A 24,369-nucleotide genomic window follows, 5' to 3' on the forward strand; every position below is an offset into this window, starting at 1 on the left:
ACCAAAACCATACTGAAAAAAAAACCGTCGGGAACGTTCTAAATGGAAATCGTATAAGAACAAAGTCCTGTGGAACGTTTGCAAAGAGAACAAAGTACGAAGAATACTTTTGAGAACATTTCTAAGAGAACAAAATGGGTACGACAGCGCCTGAACTTTTTGGAAAAGAACCAAAGTATAGGGAGCTGTCTCTTGAGGAACAATTTGAGAACTAAAGTCTCAGGAACTTTCTGACAGAGAACGAAACGGGAACAAATCTTCTCTGACCTATTTGCGAAGAATGGAGGCGAGAATAAAATTTTTCACATAGCCTTCATTAGTTTGGAAAACTTGAATATTAGAATTAGTCAAAAATTAACTGAAAGATAGCTTTGCAAATTAAGTCAACGAAAGACTTATTTATCACACGAACTTTTCTTGCACAAATTCCTTAGATGGACAGCCCACCCCAATTATAAACAATCTGGAAGTTAATATGAGCCAGACATTCTCTGGCTTAAAATTACAATTGTGGTTCTCACTGCAGACTCCTCTCATTCTTAACATTAAGTTCTCGTTTGGTTCTCTAGAAAAATGTTTCTCTGACTTGTGTTCTTACTTGATCCTCTCTGAAAACGTTCTCGATACTTTCATTCACATTTCGTTTTCATGTTCCCAAAAGTTTCGTTCCCATTTCTTTGTTCTTGAGAACGTTTCCCAGAGTTATGTTCGCATTTTGCTCTTTACGAAAGCGTCCCCAAACCTTTTGTTCTCAATTTTTTCCCGCTAAAACTGCTGAAAATACTTTTTTTTAGTTGAGTTCTTTTGTGACGACGTTCTTGGCATTAAACTTTGTTCTCATGCAGAACTAAACTAAAACTGGAATGCGTTCTCGGTCCCTGGTTAGAAAGATTGCTCATATCTACGTCGGTGAGCATAATGGCTGATTGTAGTGTCTCTAAATATGCTCAAATTATACTTAACTTTAGGCTAATTGCCTCAAAGAAGCGGTTTACCTTAAAATTAGGCGATTTACGAATTCCACCTCGTCCACGGCTTTGCATTTTTTACAGAAAAGGCTACAGCGGGCTAGAAACTTGGCAGTCATGTGGTCAATAGCCCAGTCGCCCGTTAATATTTTCATGATAACCTCAATTCTCTGTTCGGACTGTCTCAGTGTTCTCCATCCGCAAAGCAGTGCTCAGACCTACCACTTGCTCACCCTTGCTAGTAATATAGTATTTGACTTTGTCTTTCGTTTTTTATGTATATATTTCCTATGGGTAGAGATGATAAACTTTCACTTATATTTGATGAATCATTTACAGTCTCGGACGTAGTGGCTCTTCAGGCATTTTAGACTTGTATCCGCCTCTGCACATAGGCCGTCAGAGAATTTTTTTGATACAACCTTGTTCGCGTTTGTCTTGAGATACGACAGGTTGCGTCTTGTATAGCTCAAACAGCAGTCCGGTAAATTAAATGGGCAGCTCAGGATTGTGTTTCGCGAGGAAACTTCTCCTCCTACTTTGCCATTCCAGCTCCGCCTTGCTTGACATCTCCATAGAGAAATTTCCATCCGTCAGTCCCAATTAGATGTCTCCATTAAGATGTCTTTCTGAAAACAAGAGTTGCCACATGCTGCTGGTATAGACCTACTGACAGAAGATTAAAACAACCATTTAAATTGTTATTTGATGTTGTTTGGCTTGATCCGATTAAGTAGATCTTACCAAGGTTTTGTATTTTTCTAACTATTTAGGTTAAGATTGGTCATCGTCTTAAGAGCAGACCACTCTGTTATGACTCCATAAGGAAAATAATACCTAGCTATAAAAGCCGTCTAATATGGCTAAGTTTTGACCTCCTTCCCATTCAGCTTCTTGTCTAAAGTAACAACTGAAAGCTTAGCTTTGTATCGTAGACTTACCCCTCTATTCTAACAGAGTCACAAAACTTAGCTCATCACTGTTGTGATTTCTAGTGCGCCGAGAAATGTGTCACAAAAAATTCGATTTTGAGTGCTAGAAAAATACACAAAAATTTAAAAATTTCTATTGTAGCGGCATATTCTTTGCAGCGGCAAGCTTTGAGGCGCAGTAGAAATCACAGCAGTGATGAGCTAAAGTTTGTGACTTTGTTATAATACGGCTGTTAGTCATGACCACTTCAGTTCGGGAGGAATTACCGGCGGTGTTTTGTATCTTCTTATAGAGAGCACATGTTCTACTTTGTCCAAATTTACGCAGAGACCAGCTCGCGTGGACCATCCTGATCTGTCATGCAGTGCACCAAATCGTACAGTCTCTGTGGGAACATGCTGCTGAATGCGATAGCGTTGTCATTCCCATTCCGTCCATCGAAACAAGATGTTACGGGAGCCCGGTTCTCTCTCACCACACTATGCATTTGTTATGGCCACTAGAATTGTGTTATTAAGTAAATACTTCCTCAATGTCTAAAGACTTTTCGATAAACTTGAGGAGGCTGTAAACCGCAACGTCCGTGGATTTTCTCGTTGTGTCGGCATGTTGATCATTATACAGAAATCTACAGTCAATAGTAATAGAAAGATAGGCAATGACCAACTATCTTCTCTATAGATTTTAGCATAAGGAATGAGAGGTTAATAACAAACATAACCTAGACGGTTGCCCACGACGTCGGAATGTATCTAAAACAAACAACGGCCCAGAATTTTAACGAAAATCAATATATACTTAACAAATTGGTTGAAAGTAGTAAATAGAAAAGGGACTTACTTGGGTTGTTAAATCCCCTGTTGGAATACTGGACGCGGAGATCATTATCATTGCTGGCACCTCAGTATTCGTTCACCATGCTTCGTAGCAGGGCATGAGGGGGTCTTCAACTTTGTACTGCATATCCAATATTAAAGGCTTATTTTAGTAGACCTGCAGCCGGAAAATCTCCAAAAAGAATAGAAACATTTAGTTAAATGCTCCTCATATTTACTCAGATTAGGTTGCCCTCGGCAGGCAATGGCAAACCTCCGAGTATATGTCTGCCATGAAAAACAGCTTCTCATAAAAAAATCGCCGTTCGGAGTCGGCGTAAAACTGTAGGTCCCTCCGCTTTGTGTGACAACATCAAGGCGCATGCCACAAATCGGAGGAGAAGCTCGGCCAAACACTAACATATGTGTAAGCGCCAATCTACTTTTATTATTATATTATGTTACCTTTTCATGTTGTATATTTTAGGTCCCACTAGTTTTTATTTAGAGAATTTTGGCGACGAAAATTAAGCACAGCGATTGTCAGAATTCCACTGCTGCTGTATACTTCGGACCGGTTGTTCAATTTCTGGTTAGCACAAATCGGAGGTAGAAGCTCCGGTTAGATACAGCGACTGATTTATCGATCACATGTTATATGCATGATGTCGAAAATGTCGATAATGATGTTTAACTGGGAGGTAATGATAACCAGACATTGAGCAACCGGCCCTTATACTTTTAGGCCACAATGGTTTTTATTTACATAATTTTGGCGAAAAAAAGTGTATCGTAGCGTTTGTCAGAATTCCACCACTGTTCTCCACTGACGTCAAAATATACGACGCTCTTTCAGTTTTCTAACCTTTTCCTCAAATTTGGTTTCCTAAGAAACTTTTTGCTACTTTTTTGCCCGTTTTACCAGCCCATTTTATATTAGCTTTGGTAGCAATGCTATTTCCTTTTAAGTAAACAACTCAACTATAGGAATTTTTCTAATTTTTTTTTGCATAGTTTTAGGCGCTTCAGTTACTTTTCACTTATTTTCGAATTCCTTTGCGCTCATTGTTTTTCTTCTCATTAAAAAAATAAATACCATTCATTCCTACTCTTATTCCTAAGCATAGTCTTACACAAAAAACTTTTACTTTCTTGTTATGCGCAAAGAATTTTCTTGTTTTCACTCTCCTGTAGATAATACTCGTAGTCATTTATTATAATTTTAGTCCTCAAAAATACTGTTCATTTTTTTACTTCTGATTTTTGGCACTTAAACTGCCGACATCCTAGTTTCCATCCTCTCGCTTTTGCTTTGAAATATTTTGACAGTTGTGAGTGCCTGTCAAAGTTGGTTATCATCAAAAGTGAAAGCTAACTTCCGCCCAAGATATATGTACATAGACACATACATTCTTATAGTTAGCAGAGTCTATTTCTGGATGTCTATTTTTGGTATGCATTTTCAGTTGTTGGTAGTTTTGGTCATTCATAGTCCTGCTATTCGCATAGCTGCTGACAAAAACATTGCTTGCAAAGCCGCTGCTAATACCTACACAGTTGGAAGCTGAAATTATTCACTTTCAACCGTTTGTCATTTTATGTAGTCAAAGAAATTTGAAAACTTTGCTTATTATGTTTATCTTTTTATAGATTTTTTTTTTGCCTACAGTTCATTGCGCTTTTGCGGAAGTTTGTCCTAAAAGCTGGCTGGCGTGAAAAGACGATTTGGTTTAGATATATCATTTGTAGGATCCTCGATATCTTTATGCTAATTTTAGTGTGACTAAAAATATCCTAAATCTGCTTACTACTTCTCTCTTTAGAAACTCTCTGCAGAAACTTTTAATTAAAAAAAAAAATAGGAGAGTTCTCATATAACCGATTTTTATTCCATCTCCAAATTTTGCACGTTGCATAATTTTAGGCTGTCCTGTTATTAATTTTTTGATTTTTGATGAACGATTTCTAGAATAAATCGGAAGATAAAACGTTGCTTTGCAATTAGATTTTGTTATGCATATAAATTCTGTAATTTTACAAAGTTCTAAAAAAATACGATTCCAGAACAATGAAAGTTCGGGAACCGTAAAGGAATACGGCTGCGACTGCGAATATGAGCAGTCTTTTTAAGAGTAGCCATTAGCAATTAAAAAATAACAAATGATAATGCTTGACATCAACCTTAGTAAATATACTTATCAATAGTGAACCAATAAATATATCCATTTTTATTATAGCGTCGATAAATATATCGATTATGATACCTATAAATTGATGCAAGTATCCATGAATCGGTAAATACTTATGTCGAGTTTAAATTGAGTTTCGACTAATATTTCGAATATGATAACGATTAATTGATATTAACCTTTGTAGCTTTGATGACGCGTGTCGGTAAAATTTTTAGTAATAATTTGTCTACACTGAGTATAATATTTTAAAAAGTAATTGCCGTTTAAAATAGTGAATCGATAAATCGATAAATACATCGACTTCACTTACAGTTTCGATAAATATATACGTCTGTATGTGGTTATGTTATCGATAAATCGTCAACAACGTTGTAAATATAAAAAAGTAGTATTACCACAAATAGAAAAATCGATTATAATATCGCTTAAAATAGTGAACGAAAAAATATCTATTTCTATTATATATGTATGTATGTATATCGGTTATGATATCGATAAATCGTTAAAATGTTGTAAATATTAGAAAGTAGTATTACCAAAATCGAAAAAATCGGTTATAATATCGCTTAATATATTTGTAGTTTCGATCAATTTATTCATCAAAGCATTGGTAACTTTGGGTAGAAATATATCGATTGCTTTGTCGATAAATGTATCAAAAGATATATGCGTGGCATTAAGTGCTTATAAACTTGATTTAAATATTTAAAAAGAACCGTCAACACGAGCAATATATGAAACTATTAATCGCTATCGAAACCGATTAACTATTTATTAGGTAAAAGTAAAATTTTTTTGAAAAGAAATTAGTTTCAATTGGTGCACCGGCGAGTTGTGGATACGGATGTCAGGAAAACATAGATGCATCGAAAATATCGATGTGTGCGAATAGCCGAAGTATCGATGCATCGATGTTTTTTGAAATCTTACATCTCTAGTACACAGAACCGCTTAGAAATGAATTTGACCAAAAAATTTGTTAGAAAATCTCTAGATTGCTATCTGTCTGATTCAAACCGGCTAAGTTTCATAAGTGAAGCAATTTCCTTCAGTAATTTAAATTTGTTAAGGCTTTTTTATTTGCACGCCCACATTTGCTCCATATAAAACGAAATTATATTTTAAGTTATATATGTATATGTGTCGAGAATACATAATATCGAATGAAGTGGACAATTTTTCTAAAAAACCCAGAAAATTAGGAATTTATAATGACTTAAAAATTAAAATTTTTATGATATGTATGGTTATACGAAAAAGTTTTTGACTTAATTCAATGGCACGTTAGTTTGCTCAATTATAGGAATTAATTGGGAATTTTGTAAAATTTTGCTAATTTGTAGTGAAATAATAATATGAAAGTTCCTGAGCAAGTCGATGCATCGATTTATAGCCTTCGATGTATCGAAAAATATCGATGTATATAAATACGTTTGGATGATTCGAATCAAAGAAAAACACTAATGTATTTTTGCCCAGTAGTGGATTTATACAGGTACGCTCTGCCAAATTTTTAACACCAATGTACATTTGAGAGCATACTTAATTTTTTCATTAACAAATTTTTTGCCAAATTTGCACATTTTTGTTTTGATTTTCCTTGGCTCTACGTAAAACTCTTTTGCTAAAAATTAAAAATGTTTTTATTTTCACTTCATTACCAACATCCTCACGGAATCCACAATAACTTCACTCGCTTGCCACATACTCTCATGCGAAAACAAGGCATATAAGTAAGTACTCAGTTTGCTTGCCGAGTGAAAACTTTTTATAATAAAAAATTAATAAGCCAGAAAAAAGTGCCCATACTATTTCGCGCCGGAAGTTAGTTATGCGAATTTCGCCAACTTTCGTATAATTGCGAAAAAAGCCACTTTGATGAAAAAAAAATTACAAAGGAAACGGAAGAAATGCGAAGAAACTTTCAGTAATTAAAATTATTTTTTACTTGCAAAAAGTTTTCACGCCTTTTTCGGCGTTTTCTTTCTTTCTTCCTTTGGTCCTTGCCCGCAAGGTATGTAGATAAAGCCAGAGCTCGCGTAATTGCTACCCAGTCTCTGAAGTGCGAAAGGGTTAAACAAGAGAAAATACTGTCGCAATTACTTATAATAAAAATCATACACACTCTTTCCTTCACTATTTTATGTACTTGTATGTATGTATGTATATCGATAATACATATAAGGCGGCATGAAGCGTTCGCGCTAGAGTTCAGCTTCTTAAGTGTACTAATTTTCATTGACAATGCCGCTACAGTTTAGCTACACTTGGCCTAGACTGATGTTAAGCATCCTTGCGCTATTCTTTCACATTTTCATCTGTCTTCCGCCTTTGTCTCTTTTATCCTTCTGTTAGAACATCTTCATAGTTAATGCTTGGTTAGTCTTTTAATTCATTTATGTAAATTGTGTTAAGCACAAACAAATCGTCGTGGGTTGCAGGGAGATTTGCTCACTCCTAAACTAGGCGTGCGTCTAGAAAATTATGAAGATTCAGTATCGCTGACTGGCTTTGTATGAGCTTAATTGGATTCACATGCATGAATACATACGCATGTATGTATGCTAAGATAAACTGTTATTAATGTTGAGAGTTATTGATATTAGAGGATCCTTTTGTTTGACAGCGTTGATAAAAAAATGTTATTTTAGAGGGAGACTGAGCTTTTTACAGTGGGTTACTTTGCAAATTTGTGAATGCTTTGTAAAGAGACTACAAAGAAAATGTTGTATCTTACAATTTAATTGAAGGGATTCACAATGCAGCTCGATTTTCCTTGCTCTGCGTGAGATAATGGTATTGCAAGTCATAAAACAAGAACTCAAAAAAGAAGGAGTCAAGTTAATCTTATAAGCAGGGGATGCAATGGTGGTGTTTTGGTATAAAATTTTTTCCTCTGAAGCATTTGTGAAAGGCTAGAGGCAGCCTTGTTTAGGTAACGCTCATGGGTCTCAAAGCGCGGTTTGATAATCAAAAAAACCGATTTCAAACTCGTAGCATCCGTTTACCAATCAAAACATATACATATATATGCATCGAATCAAATTTAATTACATTTACGAGCTTTTGAGTTACATATTTACAAATATAAAAAAAAAATTATTTTTTATCAAAAATGGAAAAATTTTCATTTGATATGCTTTACAAGTAATTTTAGGATGAAAGGTTTACCGCTATAGCAGAACTTCGCAGGAGTTTTTGAAGGTCCTTGATTTCAACGAATCGTACGTCCTCCAGGTTATCGCGGAATTGCCTATCGAGTGTCGACAGTCTTCGCCTGCATAGAGCAGGGCACTGGAACAACAGGTGCAGAGTCGTTTCTTACTCTTCTTCATCTTGACAATTTCTACAGAAGTCATGTAGCCGTACGCCTAGTAGATAGGCATGCCTGCCAATTAGGCAGCGTCCTGTTATAACAGATACTAGCAAACTGATATTCTGCTTATTTAAGCTCAGTAGTAGGCCAGTGCTTTTAGCAAAGAGCGCCGGACATAGTTTCCTGTCAGTTCCACTCTCTATGCTCATATAAAATCTACCAAAGGTGAAAAAAGCTCTTCCTGAAGTCACTAATTTATAAACGTCTTAGAAAGTGACGACCGGAATACAATTTTTTTTCGAGTTTTCTATTGGTTTTATATTTGTAAATAAATAGTTAAAGCTTTTAACAGATTGGAAGCTTTCCACAAATTTGCGTGCAGGGCTTTCAAAAGCTTTCCATACATAGATTAAAAGCTTCATCTGCCCATTATTGATTAAGATAAATTTGTAGAAAGGTAGTAAATTTTGCTGGGATATTCAGCTAAAAAGTTTAAATCTGATACTCTCAACATTCATGACGATCAGGAAGAGCTTTCACTCTCGTTGGCCATGGTAAATCTTAAAAAAATGCGAAAACTTATTCCTGTGGGACCAATTTATACACATCTAGAGAAGTAACGACGACACAGGAGAGACTTTTCTGGTATTTTATCAGTTATTTATAGGCTGACACAGAATAAAAGCTCTCTCTGATTGTCACTGATCTAAAGCGCGACTGTAAGCTAATCACGACCAAACCATATCCCACGTGAGACGGTTTTTGCAGATTTTTTTTCATAAAGAGCTCGCACTGATTGCCAATAAAATATGCAGATTGTGACTTTAAGTTAACCACGACCAAGACAGATATCTCAGGAAAAGCTTTTCGAAGCTTTATATGGATTATCAAGATCAAAACGCCACCCTCGGATAAACTTTATGAAGGGTAATATGCATTTTATTTAAGTGGGTACAGAACAAAAGTTTTCACTTATATCACTGGTGTTGACATTTTTGAGAAGAAAGTTCTGTGTTTGTAATAAAATTTAAGAACTGGTAATAATACATATTCTATAGCCAATAAGTATCTGTATCAAAAAATCGTTCGGTGAAAAACTTGAAAGCAAAATTGTCTGAATTTAAAAATTCTTAAAATCTTATTCACTAAATAATTGCTACCAAAAGGTTTTGGATTATGTTGAGCAGTCACGACCAAATCATAACTCGCTGTTTGCATAGGAAAATTAGCAAAATACACTCAGAGTGTAAATGCTGGTCGTCGCTTGTGTGGAGTTTCAATGGATGGATTGCCAACGGGCATCGCCCAACTTCGATATTTCAGCTTTGAGTCACACGTTAAAATCAGTCTCTTCCCTCGTACTTCTCTAAAGTATGAAAAACTGGTCATCGAAAGACATAGGAGTGATGGTAGTGGAAGTCTTCAACATAGTTGCATTGCTAATTTTTATAATTTTTTAGATTTTTTTAACATTGTGGAAGGATTCAAGAAATTTTGAAAATGCAGAGGTGTACCCCAAATTCATAAAAAATATAGAATACTTTAACTGCTTTATAAATCAAAAATTTGTATGAAGATTTCTTAAATTTTTTATTATGAATAAAGTCATACAATTTTTGGTAAAGCAAACTCAAAGTATACATATAGAAACAATCAGATAAAAACTTATCAATTTTTAAGGCGATTGCTTAGAAAAAAGCCCCAAAACTTCAGCTGTGCTCCTTGGAGAGTGTAAGTTTGAAATTTTCTTGCGTTAAGGAAAAGTCTAATAATGTGCGTTGACCTTCTTAAACTTAATACAGTAAAGCCGTAATTCTCCACTCACTTGCATGTCCTTCCTTTCATAGGCCAGCAAAAAGTCATTTCCGCCCCATACGGACCTAAGTGCTGTTGTTCGTTTTGTTGTATTGTATACTTTGTTCAATAATTCAAACTCCAAAGGCTCATAATTATTAATGGCGACAAGCCATGACAAACTGCTGCATTGGCGAAATCAGAAAAACGCTTGACAGCGAGTTGGCATTATTTTACTGAGGCCCGTTGTGTGCATCAAAATAGAATTAAACTTGGATGTAGTTATTGCAAAACAAGTTAAACCTAATGAGAGAAAAAAAAAATTTTTTGAGTGACTGTGTGTTTGTGCGAAATTGCGTGGGACTAGGGGAATATTTTTACAGTAATATGTATGTATGTACATAGTATGTAAGTATGTAGTTAGCGGTTAGCAAATGAAAATTATAAAAGAAACTTAATTGATGTCAGAAAAATAAATGTTTTTCATACAAACTTAACCTTTAAAAATATAGTGTTTATCTTGCAAATAGTTTTCAATTTATAAAAATTTATTGTAATCAAGTTCAACTTTGCATTTCTTTTCTTCTAATTACAGCCCACCAACTATGTTACCATAACCAGTCATAATCGTGGCAGCAATAGCGGAATTGTTGGTGTTGGTGGTGGCGGTGGTGTTGGCGTTGGCGTCGGCGGCGGTGGCATGGAGCCACCCGGTGATACCACCGATGCCGCAGCTGAGACCGCTCGTATAAAACAGCTAGTGGGACAACTGCAAAATAACCTGTGTAATGTATCGGTGTTGAGTGATCCGGATTTGGATTCTTTATCGAATATGGATCCCAATTCATTGGTGGATATAACGGGCAAGGACTTCATGGAGCAATTGAAGGATTCAGGCAGGTTAGGGGGAGAGGCCCAGATGTGGTGGTTATCCCCCGCAACATCTTTGTCTCGATGTGCTTTACTTTCTTTCTAACTTACTATCTAACTATATATATTAAGATGTTTTTTAAGACTAGATTTACTGTTATTTATTTATTTGTTTAGTTTCATAGATAACCCATTCTTATTATATTGGTTTATTTATTTTAACATTATCAAAATTTTTCGCAAAATTTTCCTATATTTTTGATCGAAATGGTCGATTTTTTTAATTTAAGGCCTTGAGTGCCTAAAAATATGCAATGAAAAACTCCCCATTAGCTGTTATCAAACAGAGCTGCATTCCAACAACACCCAAATCATGCTTAACGGTTCAAACTCCCACCTTCAAGTTTTTTCAAAAGCCAGAAGTGTTTTAAAGCTTATACAAGATTACCCAAAAGCTATAAAACGCTTATCTGCAAAATCTATCTTCGCTATTTTAAAAACAGGCGCTAGATGGGTAGGGGTGTGTCGCCTTAAGCAAATAATTTTTCTTTTCCGAATAAACTTTTTTACTGGATAGGTCTTTTACTGGAATCCGCAACAAAATTAAAATTTTTGCAAAATACGTTTTTTGGCACCTTGCTAAATAAAGGAGGTTGGAAAATAGAAATGTACAATCCTACTTCAAATCTCTTTCCCATGAACTTTACTGCTTTCTCATTTCCCGAAATACCACTGTGTTGCTGTTGAAACGATTCTAGAGATCTTCAGCATTCTCGAACGACCGTAAGAACTATCGTAGGTGAGAAGCCCCACGATACACCGATCGATGTTTGAAGTGAAACTTCTTTAGCGGCGGTTGGCTGGTTGGGAGTAAATTGGCAAATTCAACGGAAATTGCACAAGGAAATGACGCAACGGAAATGGTTGGGGCTGAAACAAGTGCTTCTTGTGTGTATGCATATGGTACTAATTAAAAAAAAATTTGCTAATAAAAGGTTACAAAATAACACTTAGAAAAAGACCAATACAAGAATGAAAGTAAAGGTCAGTACGTACATAGATAAAGAAAACAAGTAAGAAAGTCTAAGTTCGGGCGGGGCCGAACATTAAATACCCGGCGCAAGTATTACATATATGGCTTTTCACCTTTCCGAAAGCTACCGCTACATGGTAAGCCGGGGTGTATCAATTTTGAATAAATTAGCGTCCTTAAATTTCGAAATATTGACGTTTCAAGCATTTCTAAAATTTACCGTTATATGAAAAGCCGTAATTTTAGTCCGATTTCAATAATTTTCAACGTTTTGCTTTTATGTGGCAAGCACAATAACCATACCGAGTTTGGTACAAATTGGTGGAACGGTTACCGAGATACATATATGTGATCATAAGTGGGCGGTGCCACGCCCATTTTCCAAAATGTTATGATAAGCGTNCAAAGATGCGTAAAGATAAAGGCAAAAATGAAGACCAAGGTAAATTTAAACACTTTATTTAAATATATAAGGGCAAAGGATATTCCCCTTCCCTCCCATAATGAAGAAAATGATGAACATATAAGTAAAAACAAAGATGAGGATGAGGATACCGATAAAAGTAAAGATGAAGATAGGGGAAGAAAGATTAAAATAAAGGTAATTAAAGAGAAAGGAAATAGAGAGAGACACAGAGACTCAATCTGGGAGCTAGTTTGTGATTTTAGAGATTTTCGGGATCTCGGGACTTATCGATAAAATAATCGATATTTTTATCGGTTTTGTTATCGATATTTTTACCGATTTTGTTATCAACATTTTTATCGATACTGTTATCAATTTTGCTACCGATACGTTCGGAACTTATCGATATAATAATCGATATTTTTATCGATTTCGTAATCGATATTTTAAACTATTTTGCTAGCGATATTTTTTTATCGATTTTGTTATCGATTTTTTTATCGATTTTGTTATCGATATATTTATCGATTTTCTAATCGATTTTTGTTATCGATTTTGCTATCGATATTTTTATCGATTTTGTTATTGATTTTGTATAGAGATAAAAATGAACATATAGGAAAACAGAATAACATAAATTTAGTTAGAACGAACAGGGCGGAGGTAGGGATCTAGATAGAAATAAAATAATGTAAGAAAAATATTTTTTAAAAACAAGCTTTTATTTAACTTGTACAATCAAAGGAATAAAATGAAGTAGTGTAACAAAAGATTTTTTAGCAAGAAAATTTTGTCAAAACTGCACTAAAATCAATAAAATAAAATAAGTTAGGGTCTCGTTAAAGTTACTAAAAGCCATTTAGTGAAAGGAGTTGTTCAAACTCTTATGAAAATTACTAACAATTTGTACTAATTTACTTCGTTTTTAAAAAAGCTTGTCGCGCGAATAGCAAACCGGCATTTAAATATCTGCATACATACATATACATACATACCTAACCAATTATGCATGTACGCTGAATTCTCCTTCAATGAAGGGGCTAAGCATGTCCTTTTACGTGCGCCAAATTTGGTTGGCCAATATACAATATGCCTAAGATACTTACGGCTCCCTTAGTGAATACTAGAATGGCCTTGGCGACCAAAATCCTTCTTACAAAGGGTTCGATGTAGTCAAGACCACACAGCTACAAAGAATGTGTTTAGAAGTTTCCTCGTTTCCTCAGGGCAGAGGCGGCATTCTAACTCTTCGACAACATATATTCCATGCATATAAAATAGTAGTATTTCGTTGATTGTGACCATTTAAGTAGCTCAAGAGTCTATTAAAGGAAAAGGATAGTCGAAGGTCCTGTCCTGACTATGGTCAGGTAAGGTATGAAGGCAGCCTCCGTAGGTAAACGCACTCTTAGATATGAATAAAGCTGTCCATTGTGGTTCTTTTAAGAGAGGAGGGAGAAACACATAGGAAGGTCGGAAGGATGGGTGGAGGGTAGAAACCGGGATGGAGGCACAAAGCGATGACACCTAAGCTTAATGAAAAAAACCCTCCGTGTTCACAACGAAGTTTCTAAAGCGACGGATACACATTCCCGAAAGCGCCTGGACTTTTGCCTCACAAATGTGAGGCACCAGAGCAGCAGGTATTGAGATGATGTCCTCTTCCTACAAGCATCTGGTGCGGTAAAGGTAGTCCGTAATATTCAGCTTTATGGCATGCTTAACTATCACACAATGACCAGCTAAAACTCCCTAGACTGATTTCGGTCTACATGACGCCAAACTACTTAAGCTACCTTGCATTCCAAGTTCTTTTCCCATCGCCCGCTGAGCTGACTAAATGCTCATCTGACCAGAAGTAGACCACACGAGGTTAAGGTAGCACCCAGACTTCCTGCACCCGGGAGTACTTTCTCAAGCATTTCCTGTCTTGCCAGTTTCTCTGCCATGCAGTTTCAAGCAGTTCCGCTCTGATCCGGAACCCAAAGAGTTTAATCAGTCAGACAAGCTTTTATTCTTCTCGAACCAACCATCAAAGAGCTAAGATCTCTGGTGACCGTGTGACTGTCGGATTAGAGGTTCACGCTGGAGAGCAACCAATCCGAAGCCTGCTTCTTTGACTAGGACAATCATCTAATAACATCCAATCTGACCAAAGAAATATATTGTTTCCCAGAGGAACATCTAATTTGAAAATAATTTTTCTAGACCTCTAACTAGGAAATGATTTTTCTAAAGTCCCGACAGACTGGAAAGTCAACATCATGCTGAGCTAGCAATTCCTGGTCGACTGCTATTGACGTGAGTGCCCGAAAAGATACTTTATAGAAAAAGAACTCATCCTAGGAACCTTAACGTACAATCACTTAACTCGACGTACCCCAGGCAAGTAATCAACGATATTACCGATGGACGAACATTACCACCTTCATCAACTTTCGTCCTGAGAGGCTGCCTCAGGAGACGCGTGTTACTCTCCGATTTAACTTCTATTATCCTAGACTCGAACTCGGCGAACTCAATGTAGGTCTTACATGTGAAAAAGCAACGGACAGTGTGTGATCTCGTACCTTGTGAGGGCAATAAGCCCTACAGCAGTTTTACCATTTATTTGCTATAGTAAATCTGAAATCAATACAAAAGCTTTAAGCGTTCATCTGGCATGCAAAAAGCAAGTATGCAGTTCTCTTAATTCGATTTAGTCAATAGTGTATGGTAATATTTTATAAGCACCGGGGCACAGTGAAAGCAAGGCATTACGGAATTTCCATTAGCGTTTTTTGTCATGAAGGTTTCCTTTTTTTCCTCATCGTACTGAAAAGCGCGATAATTTATCAAATTTTTGACAAACGAGCCGACCGGACATAGCCAGCCATTTTAAATTTCCTTTGCCGTGTCATGCCATAGCGGCTATATGGTTTATTCATATCGCAAAATGGATTGTGATTTTATGAAAAACTGGTTGTGAGCAAATGGTTGAAAGCAAAATAAGCGAGGGAAACTACATTGTAGACCAAAGAACAAAAAAAAAAGAGTTAAGGAGAATTCAAAAAGCCAATCGCATGGTGGCAGGAAAGATAGTTGTTGGAGGTCGGATAAATTTGGGCTAGTTGGCCGGGAGCTGTTTTAAAATTGGCAGCATGCATGTGTGCGAGGCTCACACTTAGTAAGCAAGCGATTGAAATGCAAGAGATGTGGTAATGAAAAAATATGACATGAAACTGGGAAATGAATTATGCAGCATGTAGCCGTGATAGCTGGCGCACTAAAGCTGAAAGCGAAGAAAAACTAGGCATCCAGAAAGTACAAACATATGTTGCATGCAGCAAAAGACAGCATAGCTACAAATGATTTAATAAAGTGTGATAAATGGAAATGTTTTCGTTATGCAGGGATGTATGTATGTATGTATGTACGAACTAGTGGGCCAAAGCATTATGACTTACTAAGGCACAAAGTGTGCTTGGTTTAGTGTAGTATACGTTTGTGTGCGCTTATGCAATTAAATGCATTTCAACGCCAAACTAAGGTTGCCACATCCTCGGGCACTACCGGCATTTATTTAGGCAAAAAGCTTTCTATTGTTCACACACACATATCCATACATACATATGTATGTTCTAACTGACCAGCAGCCATCATTATACATTTTGAGTGCACACTTACAAACATTTGCCCATTCAGTACACGCGCAGTCCATTATTTGTGGTGATGGTAGTACCTGAAAGCTGATGGTCAGCTGTCGCTTTCAAGGTAGTTTCAATGCCTCAAGCTGCTATCCTACGGGCTTACGCGCTGCGCATACAAATATATATTTACAGTTTACATGTGTTTGTTTGCAGAAACACTATTGTATGTATGAGAATTGTGAATTTATGTACATATATGTATGTACATTAGACCGGGTCGCGAAAAAAGTTTGCAATTACCCCATAGTTTGAAAGCTTGCTTTGAGAGAACAAAAATGTTCATCTTTGGCGAGTTCTAAAAACAGCCAAAGTTTCCTTCGGTTTAAAGACAAATTTAAGATCACTCTACTTTTCTGTTTATTTATTTATACTTCCGGCTCCAAAGAAAAAAATGCATCGCTTACAAAAACGTATTTATTTATGAAGAGTAAAACTGTATTGAATGAGGTACAAGTTGAGTTAACCCCATCAGGACCATAAGCCGATAATTATAAAAAATACGGTGACGCATCGAAAGCTTAATTATCAAATTCAGGTATCAAACAAAAAAATTGTATTTAAAAAATAATTTTATTTTTAAAATTCTCATAAATTTTAGCTAAAAGAAATTTTCTTCCAGGTATTTGTTATAAAAAATGTAATTATCCAATTTAATATAATTTATTTTTTTCTAAATTTATTAAATTTTTCATCAGTTTTAATCATCAATTTTAATTTTTTTGATAGATATTATTTTTCTAGATTCATTTTCCATGATGACTTTTTTGTGTAAATATCTTCAAAATAAATTTTTTCGCTGAACTGATTATTTTCCTGTGTTTTTTTAGTTTTAATTCCCATGAATATTTTTTTACAAAGAAAACTATTACCTTACTACTGCTATTAGTTACTATTTACCACAAATATAGGTTTCCCCCAAAAAATCCTTGTTTCTGCTGTTTGAAAATTTAAAAAAATTGTTTTTCTTTAAACATAATTTTAGTTCTAACTATGTTTTCTTCCGAAAAAATTGTTTTTGAAGGAAAGTTTCTTAAAAACAAATATTTCTAAAAAGTTCCAACTTTCAAATAAAAAATATTTTTTCTCCTAAAATAATTGTTTCCATTATGTGAGCTTCTCGAAAAGCAAACTAGTTTTTCCTTTAAAATTTGTGTTAATTTTTTTTATTCCAATAAATAATTTTTCCCGAAGAATCAATTTTTACCGCAAAAATAGTTTTGCTTAAAAAAAATCTTTGTTTCTACTCTGTTTTCCTACAGAGTTTTCCTTAATTATGTCTATTCCGTAAAAGTTATTATTTCCTAAAAAAATTTCTTCAAATCCATTTCCTCGAAAAAATTCCAATTATCCAACGAATCCTCTTTTGATAAATTTTTCTATTACGTCGAACATTATGAATCCAAAAATTATAACAGTACTAAAGTACGAAAAGTTATCTTTTCAACCATGTGGAATCGAGTAACAAATAAAAGAGTTACGAAGAAAATTCGATTTTGGCTCTTCTTAGTACTCGCCAGTATGACCCTGAAATCCTCTCAAAGTAAGCTATCAAAGTTTTTTTCTATCGCATGAGGACAGATCCGGTCTAGTGTACACGTGTATGTACATAAGTACAATTACATGCATTCAAATATTCACACTTGTATGCTGTCTGAATAATGAAAACGTCATCCGCATACAATCCTGGCATATCACAACAGCTCATAAAGCGTAACGTAGCAGGAGTGCGTCTGGCTGGTTGCCGACAAATGGCTGTGTATAAATAAATAAATAAATAAATAAATAAATATGTTTGTGTATTTGTACATAAACATACTTACATATGTATATCAGCCATGGCCATGTACGCATTTTTTCTGTGCCGTTAAATGCAAAATCACCGTTGATTTATTGGCTTTATTTGGCGGTGGCTTTCAAGCGCCTTCAAATTTATACATATACTTGCACATAAGTTCAAATGCATACGTACATATGTATGTATGAAGATATGTGCGTGTAAGCATTTATGTGGTGATATGCGTATGGAAATCATAGCTCCTTTTTTACCTATTTGGCTGGCTGCTATCCTGATTTTTGATTGAAACGTGCGGTTTTTGCCCTTTTTGCGAGTGAAAGCTCTTTTAGTGGTGACGCATTGTACACTACTTTTTGTGTTGGAAGCTTCAAATTTGATTAAGCTGTTGAATTTGGACTGACGCTAATGAGATTTTGTGCTTTGAAAAGTTAGCTTTGTTCTTTGATAAGAATGTCTGCTACTTAATACAAGGCACCCACAGAGCAGCCGCCAACATTTCCACACCCCAGAAAGTTTACGTGGAAGACAAAAAACATAATTTAACCAAAATGAAAATTAAAACGCTTGTATTAGAAAGGCAGCGCCTAAGGTGGATATGGCAGACTCATAGATTACCGGACTCAAAGATAAAGCGGAATCCCAAGACAAATTTTTAACGCAATAATAATAATAAGAATTATTTCACCTGGATGGATGAAATTAGTTAACCGATCAGCAATATGATCACAAATCCTTATTAGTTAGTTATTTGATCGAAACGGTTATCTAGAGAAGCACATAAATTTAGACTTTTTCATGTTGAGTGACATAGAATTTACTTCACACTTATAACTCCTCCATTTATGCGCAAGGAATATGAAATTTCGCACTATTTTCACTCATTATCAACAGAAAGCTTGACACGAAAACTACGAAAATCGGGTTACTATAACCTATAGCCTCGACACAACTGATCGCCCAGATATGGGGTTTTACTTTAAAAGTCTTTCATTTAGACGGCTAAAATCGAGATATTTTCTAAATAATCATACAAAGTCTACTGAGAGTATAAGCTATACCTCCTATACCATTGATTGTTCAGATACGAGTTTTTGCTATATAACTCCGTTATGTAGACAGCTAAAAATATCAAATTATTTGTCCTGGTTTACATATCGATCATACACAGTAGTAAAAATCATTTTTATCGCTGCATTATGCGGCATATCTTGCACACCACTCATTGTTTAGATTTGAGTTTTTTAAATAAATTTGAGATTTTTGCATTGAATATAAATAAATAAACATTTTGTTTAGATTACAATAAACTAATGTAAAATGCAGTAATAGGTTGAAGCAAAATTTGCTGATGTTCATGAAAGGTACGAAGCCTTGTTTTTATTAATTCATTTCCTTAAAAGTTACCAATGTTTTAATTTTTATAAAAAAAAACACCATAGGGACACTTTAGTTCTCTACTATGTGCTCTTATTAAATTTCTTAATATAAAATTTGTTAAATTAGTGGTTTCCTGGCGGCATATAATTTACTTTATGGGAAATTTCCGGCTAAATTCTTTCTGCTTTGTTTATTTTTTAGTTTCCACATATATTTTTTTTGTTTCGAAAATGACGAAGTCCCTTTCTACATTTTACAGAATCATTTTATTTCGATGTTCAAAAATATTTAATTTGTTGTTGTATTTCAGAACGTATACTAACTCACTCATATTTATCTCAATAGCTCATCTCAAAGTAAGAATTAACTCATTTCGCAGCCATAAGAAGTACGAAGGAAAATTTTTTATTTTCTATGAGCAAAATTCTAGACCGAAAGTTCTATTGTAAGATCTCTTTAGCGACATTTGCCGTATTGCCTTTTTATGCTCGCGGACTCATAAAAAATTACTCACTCGGACTTCTGTTGGATAGCATATAAAGTTACTTTCTAATCTTCGGGTTTTACTAATCTTTTGTTTTTAATTTTTTCATTCTTTTCCACACCTCTCTCTCTCTTTCTCTTTCTCTCACCTACAGACCATTGTGTGCAAAGCGAAACGCTGAGGACCGAATTAACTTGTTAAAGCTGTTGCGCGAGGGTGCCATCTTTTGTTCGGAACGTTATCCGGAGGATGCTGAGGCTATCGATATGGAGATCAGTCGGCAATTGAATATGGATGTAGCGCAAACAACAACAACAGTAACAACAAACACGAACACAACAACAACTATAACAGCGAACACAACCACGGTAAATATCGGTGGACTAATGGCCCATCAACAGCAGCAGCAACAACAACAACAGACTAATACAATAAACAAGACAATCGAACAAGTGCAAAATGTAGCAGCAGCGGCAGTAGCAGCAGCTAAACGCAGAGCAGCAATGGAGGCACAAATGACCTCAGTCGATGTGGTGACCATTGTGGAGACGCATGTAGCGGCGACGGCGGCGGCGGCGGCAGTGGCAACAACAAATACAAAAAACAATAATCAGCAAAAGACGACGACAGCTGGCGGTAACAACAATAATAAAACAAACGATATATGACTACCGATTTTTAGTAGTATAACTTGAAATTTAGAGATCGCATGCAAGGAGAAAGGTTAAGCGACGCGTGAAAGGCGAATTGTATGTAAAGGGCGCGGCAGCAGCAAATGCTGGGGGCCTGACAAATTATATTGTAATCAAGCGGTAAATCAATGAACTATAATGTATGCAATTGAAATTTAACTTATGGTTTGTGTGTATACTTATGTTGATCAAAAAAAAAAAAACAATAAAAAAAGGAAATAATGAATTTTTGGGCAATAGCATGCACACCGGGCTTTAGCGAGAAGTGTGGGCAGATAGGCGACCGAAAAGGCAGAAATAAAAAATGCTGAATAGCATTAAAATTTTTCAAATAAGTAACTAGAGAAGACTACGAAAAAAAAAACAGTAGCACAGCACTCATAGCGCCAGTCGATTTATTGTTTTAATGAATAAAAAAAAAATAAAATAAGAATCGATAACTCCGTAATATTTAAGAAAACTGTGGTAGCAGCTTATTTAAATGAAAAATATTTCGCACTTGTATTTTTAGCTTTTTTCACAATATAACTCGAAATTTCACTCAAAAATAAACAAATATTAATACGTGTACAAACAAACACCACTCACTACTCAATATAAACTGCACACGCGCATTTTAACTTTTTCAGCACTAACATACTCATTAAGAAGCACTCGAATAATATGTATATCACTCACTTTTATACTGAAGTAATACCAACTGGCTCAAGTTGTTATATTCATATTTTGATTTTATTTATATTTTACTTGAAAATGTGAAGTTCTTTTTAATTTTCGCAATTACGAGTCACACAATATAAACCCTGAACGCGAGATTTAACTTTATTTGGCGCCACTCGAACACAATATCACTCACTTTTGTACACAAAATCACTGAAGTCATTATCTTAATTTTTGCATTTCGTTTAGTTGTAACTCAAAAATTAATAGTTTATTTAATTTTCGCAATTCACTCAACATTATTCGCTCAAAGTTATTCACTCAACAAAGACTTCTTTCGTGCATTTAAATTTTGGCCATACCATTATCATTAAGATGCACTCGAACAGAATACTACTCAATTTTATACTCACAAAAGACAAAAACTCACTCAAGTTATTATTTCCATTTGAAGTTAAGGACATACCATTTAAATTATTTTACCAATATGTATAATTAAAGTAGTAAGCATTCATTAAATGTTCAGAAATTTATAGTTTCATTCAATTTTGGCAAAACACTCAATCAAAATGTACTCAATTATATCCACTCAATGTAAATTTCACTCGGACATTTAAAATTTTTCGGCACCAGTACACTCATTAATATGCACTTGAACATAATATTACTCATTTTCATACTCAGTAGACACAAACTCACTCAAGTCACTATCTACACTTTTGCATTTTAATGTTAAGAAATTCCGTCTAAATTGTATTTTTAATTTTTGCAGGAATTCATTTATTATTAAAAAATGTAAACATATTTGCCTTTTATTTTCGCAATTAGCTCAATAAAAAAGATCACTCATTGATATTGGAAACAAAAGCTGAAATAAACTCAGATTATTATTTACTCACAATATTGCAAAAATTTCATTAAAAATTGTTCCCGATTTTTTTTTTTTAAATTTGTAAAGGATTAAAAAAGAAATGTGCACCTCTATTGTTATTAATTTTCATAATTGTTTTTCGCCATATTGATTTTATTCAGTTTCCGCTCAGTTTGTAGAAACATTGTTGGCATGTTATTGAATGCAGTCTCCAATCTAAGCGTTAAAACAATTAATTTACGAAAAATACTCAATCGAAGTTCACTCAATAATATTAAAAAACACTACTCTATTTGTGCATATGGAATATTTGTTATGATTAAAACATTCTCTATTATATTAGTTAAAATAAACTAAAAATTCAACTCAAAAATTCAGTTCAAAAATTTAGCTTAAAAATTTAACTCAAAAATTCACTCAACCCTTTTTTCGGAATTTGAGTAATTTTTGAGGGCATATAAACTAAATACCTTCCCTATCTATCATTTTTTGTCTTTTACTCTTTTCCCACTTTTTTGTAGACACTTTATTGTTGGTAAGTTATAATAGCACTATTTTGAGTCAAGAGGCATGACATTTTTATTGGCGCTAAAATTTATTAATTCAGCCACACAAAATATCAGTCAAAGCACATGAGTATTTCGACGCACATTTTCACTCAAAGCATATGTGTATATCTCATACTTAATTAAGTGTCAAACTCACTCATTCGTGTCTAATATCACTCAAAATATTACGATACGAGTGACAAGTGTTTTAATGTTAAATGTTTAAAAAGTAAACGAAATCGTGGTGAGCAAAAAAATGAAGCGAAAAGAGACAAAATAAAAAAAAAGTCAGCGAGAGAAGTGGTAACAAAAAAAAACGTAAAGAAATGATATAAACGCTACGTAAAGTAATGACTACGTAACTTCATGCAGTAAAGATTTTGCAATTTTACAATCACGCTCAATCTTATACATAACTATATATATACAAACTTACATATATTCCTTGCAACCCTGAAACGACCAACATTTGAAACGAAAAAAAAACAAAAAAAAACTTTACGAATGAAAGAGAAAAAATTGTCTAAAAAATCAGCAGCGACAAGTACGTAATAAACTTATGTAAACTGAACTTAAATACATATACAAAATATCTAAAATAAAAAAAGGAAAATTCAATTTTATTCTATGCATACATACATATGTATACTTATGTGCGTATGCGCTACTTAAAGAACTTCCAAAAACTTAACAAAAAATTTAAAACAGTCAAGAAACTTTAATGTAACAGCCGCCAGTCGTAAAGTCGGGCTTGTGCTCTAAGCTTAAATTAAGGAGAAACAAATTAACGACTTTTGAAAAAAAAGCAGCTAAATAAAGTAATTGTAAGCGTACTCGTATGAGTTAAGTTAGATGTCTGTAAACGAAAGTTAACGTAACGTAAATGTTAAAGGAAAACGTAAGGCAGGTATAAAAAACAAAAACAGAAACAAAAGTGAAACACAGAAGAAACCTACATAGATGAAAAGGAACAGCGAGGCGCTGAAATAGAAGAAGATCAATGATCAACATAAGTAAATAAAATATTTAGTATAGAAATCGGCAGTCAATAAAATAAACGCAAGTAGAGAGCATGCGCTTGTAGTTGAAAATTCAAGATTAAATAAAACGGCAAATAAATGCATAGAAATTGATAGCAATTAATATTTAGGTACCTATGTAGGTGTGTTTCTGCGAAAAATATATCAGTTAAAAGAGAGTAAGAGACGAGAGCAAGGTGTATCAGTCAAGTTAAGTTAAATTAAATATATCGTGCCCTAACTGCAAAATTGATGTAAGCGAATTCCTTTTCTTCAAACTTTATTTTTGACTCAAAAATGCATCTAGATGCCGAAGGTGCATTTCGGCATCAAAAAGAAAATTTTGAAAAATAATGTCGCTTACATCCTTTGGGCGGTTAGGGCTCGATATATAGTTAGATACTTATCCGCTAAAGGACGTAGAACTCACGCAAAAATTTATTTTTAAATTTTAGTCATTTAAATCTGCTCAAAATTGTAGAGGCTTTGCGCGAACAATTTGGTAGCACAATCTTGAAACTTCACAGATATGCTGTATTTGTTTTCAAAGTCCATTGCTTCTTATATGAATATTCTATTTGAAAACTTCACAAAGTTATTAAAAAAAAAAAAACAATTATGATTTTCTCGAGTGACAATGGAAAAATTAGCAATTTCGGTACTTTTTCGCCTAAACAAACGTTTTAAGGCTAACATTTTTCAAAATACTTGATTTATATTTTATTGTAGGTACTTGTTTCAAGAACTCCATTGGTTGAAATAAATGCAAGAAGAATGCTTTAGCGTTTTTTTTCTGCCAGAGAAGGGAGTTACACTCAAAAAAAAAGGTGAGATTTGCTCTTATATGGATTAATGGCGGAGTTGATCTAGTCAAGGAGCCACGTGGTCATAGGTTCGAGTCCAACGG

General features: G+C 34.5%; 1 protein-coding gene across 2 annotated transcripts in view; it reads left to right on the top strand.

Annotated features, from left to right (window-relative positions):
• The window catches only part of LOC108365567 (DNA fragmentation factor subunit alpha-like), a 118,805-nt gene extending 98,019 nt beyond the window's left edge, over positions 1–20,786 (top strand). For both annotated transcript variants that reach the window (XM_017619652.1, XM_017619724.1), the window contains exons 4-5: positions 10,614–10,918; positions 19,827–20,786. In XM_017619652.1, the coding sequence (XP_017475141.1) occupies positions 10,614–10,918; positions 19,827–20,340 (819 nt within the window). In that variant the 3' untranslated portion in view covers positions 20,341–20,786. The remainder of the gene's footprint in view (positions 1–10,613; positions 10,919–19,826) is intronic.
• The last annotated feature ends 3,583 nt before the right edge of the window (positions 20,787–24,369 follow it).

This window comes from Rhagoletis zephyria, unplaced genomic scaffold (assembly GCF_001687245.7).
Source record: "Rhagoletis zephyria isolate East Lansing unplaced genomic scaffold, Rhagoletis_zephyria_1.1 Rzeph_scaffold_00002, whole genome shotgun sequence".
NCBI classification, from domain to species: Eukaryota; Metazoa; Arthropoda; class Insecta; order Diptera; family Tephritidae; genus Rhagoletis; species Rhagoletis zephyria.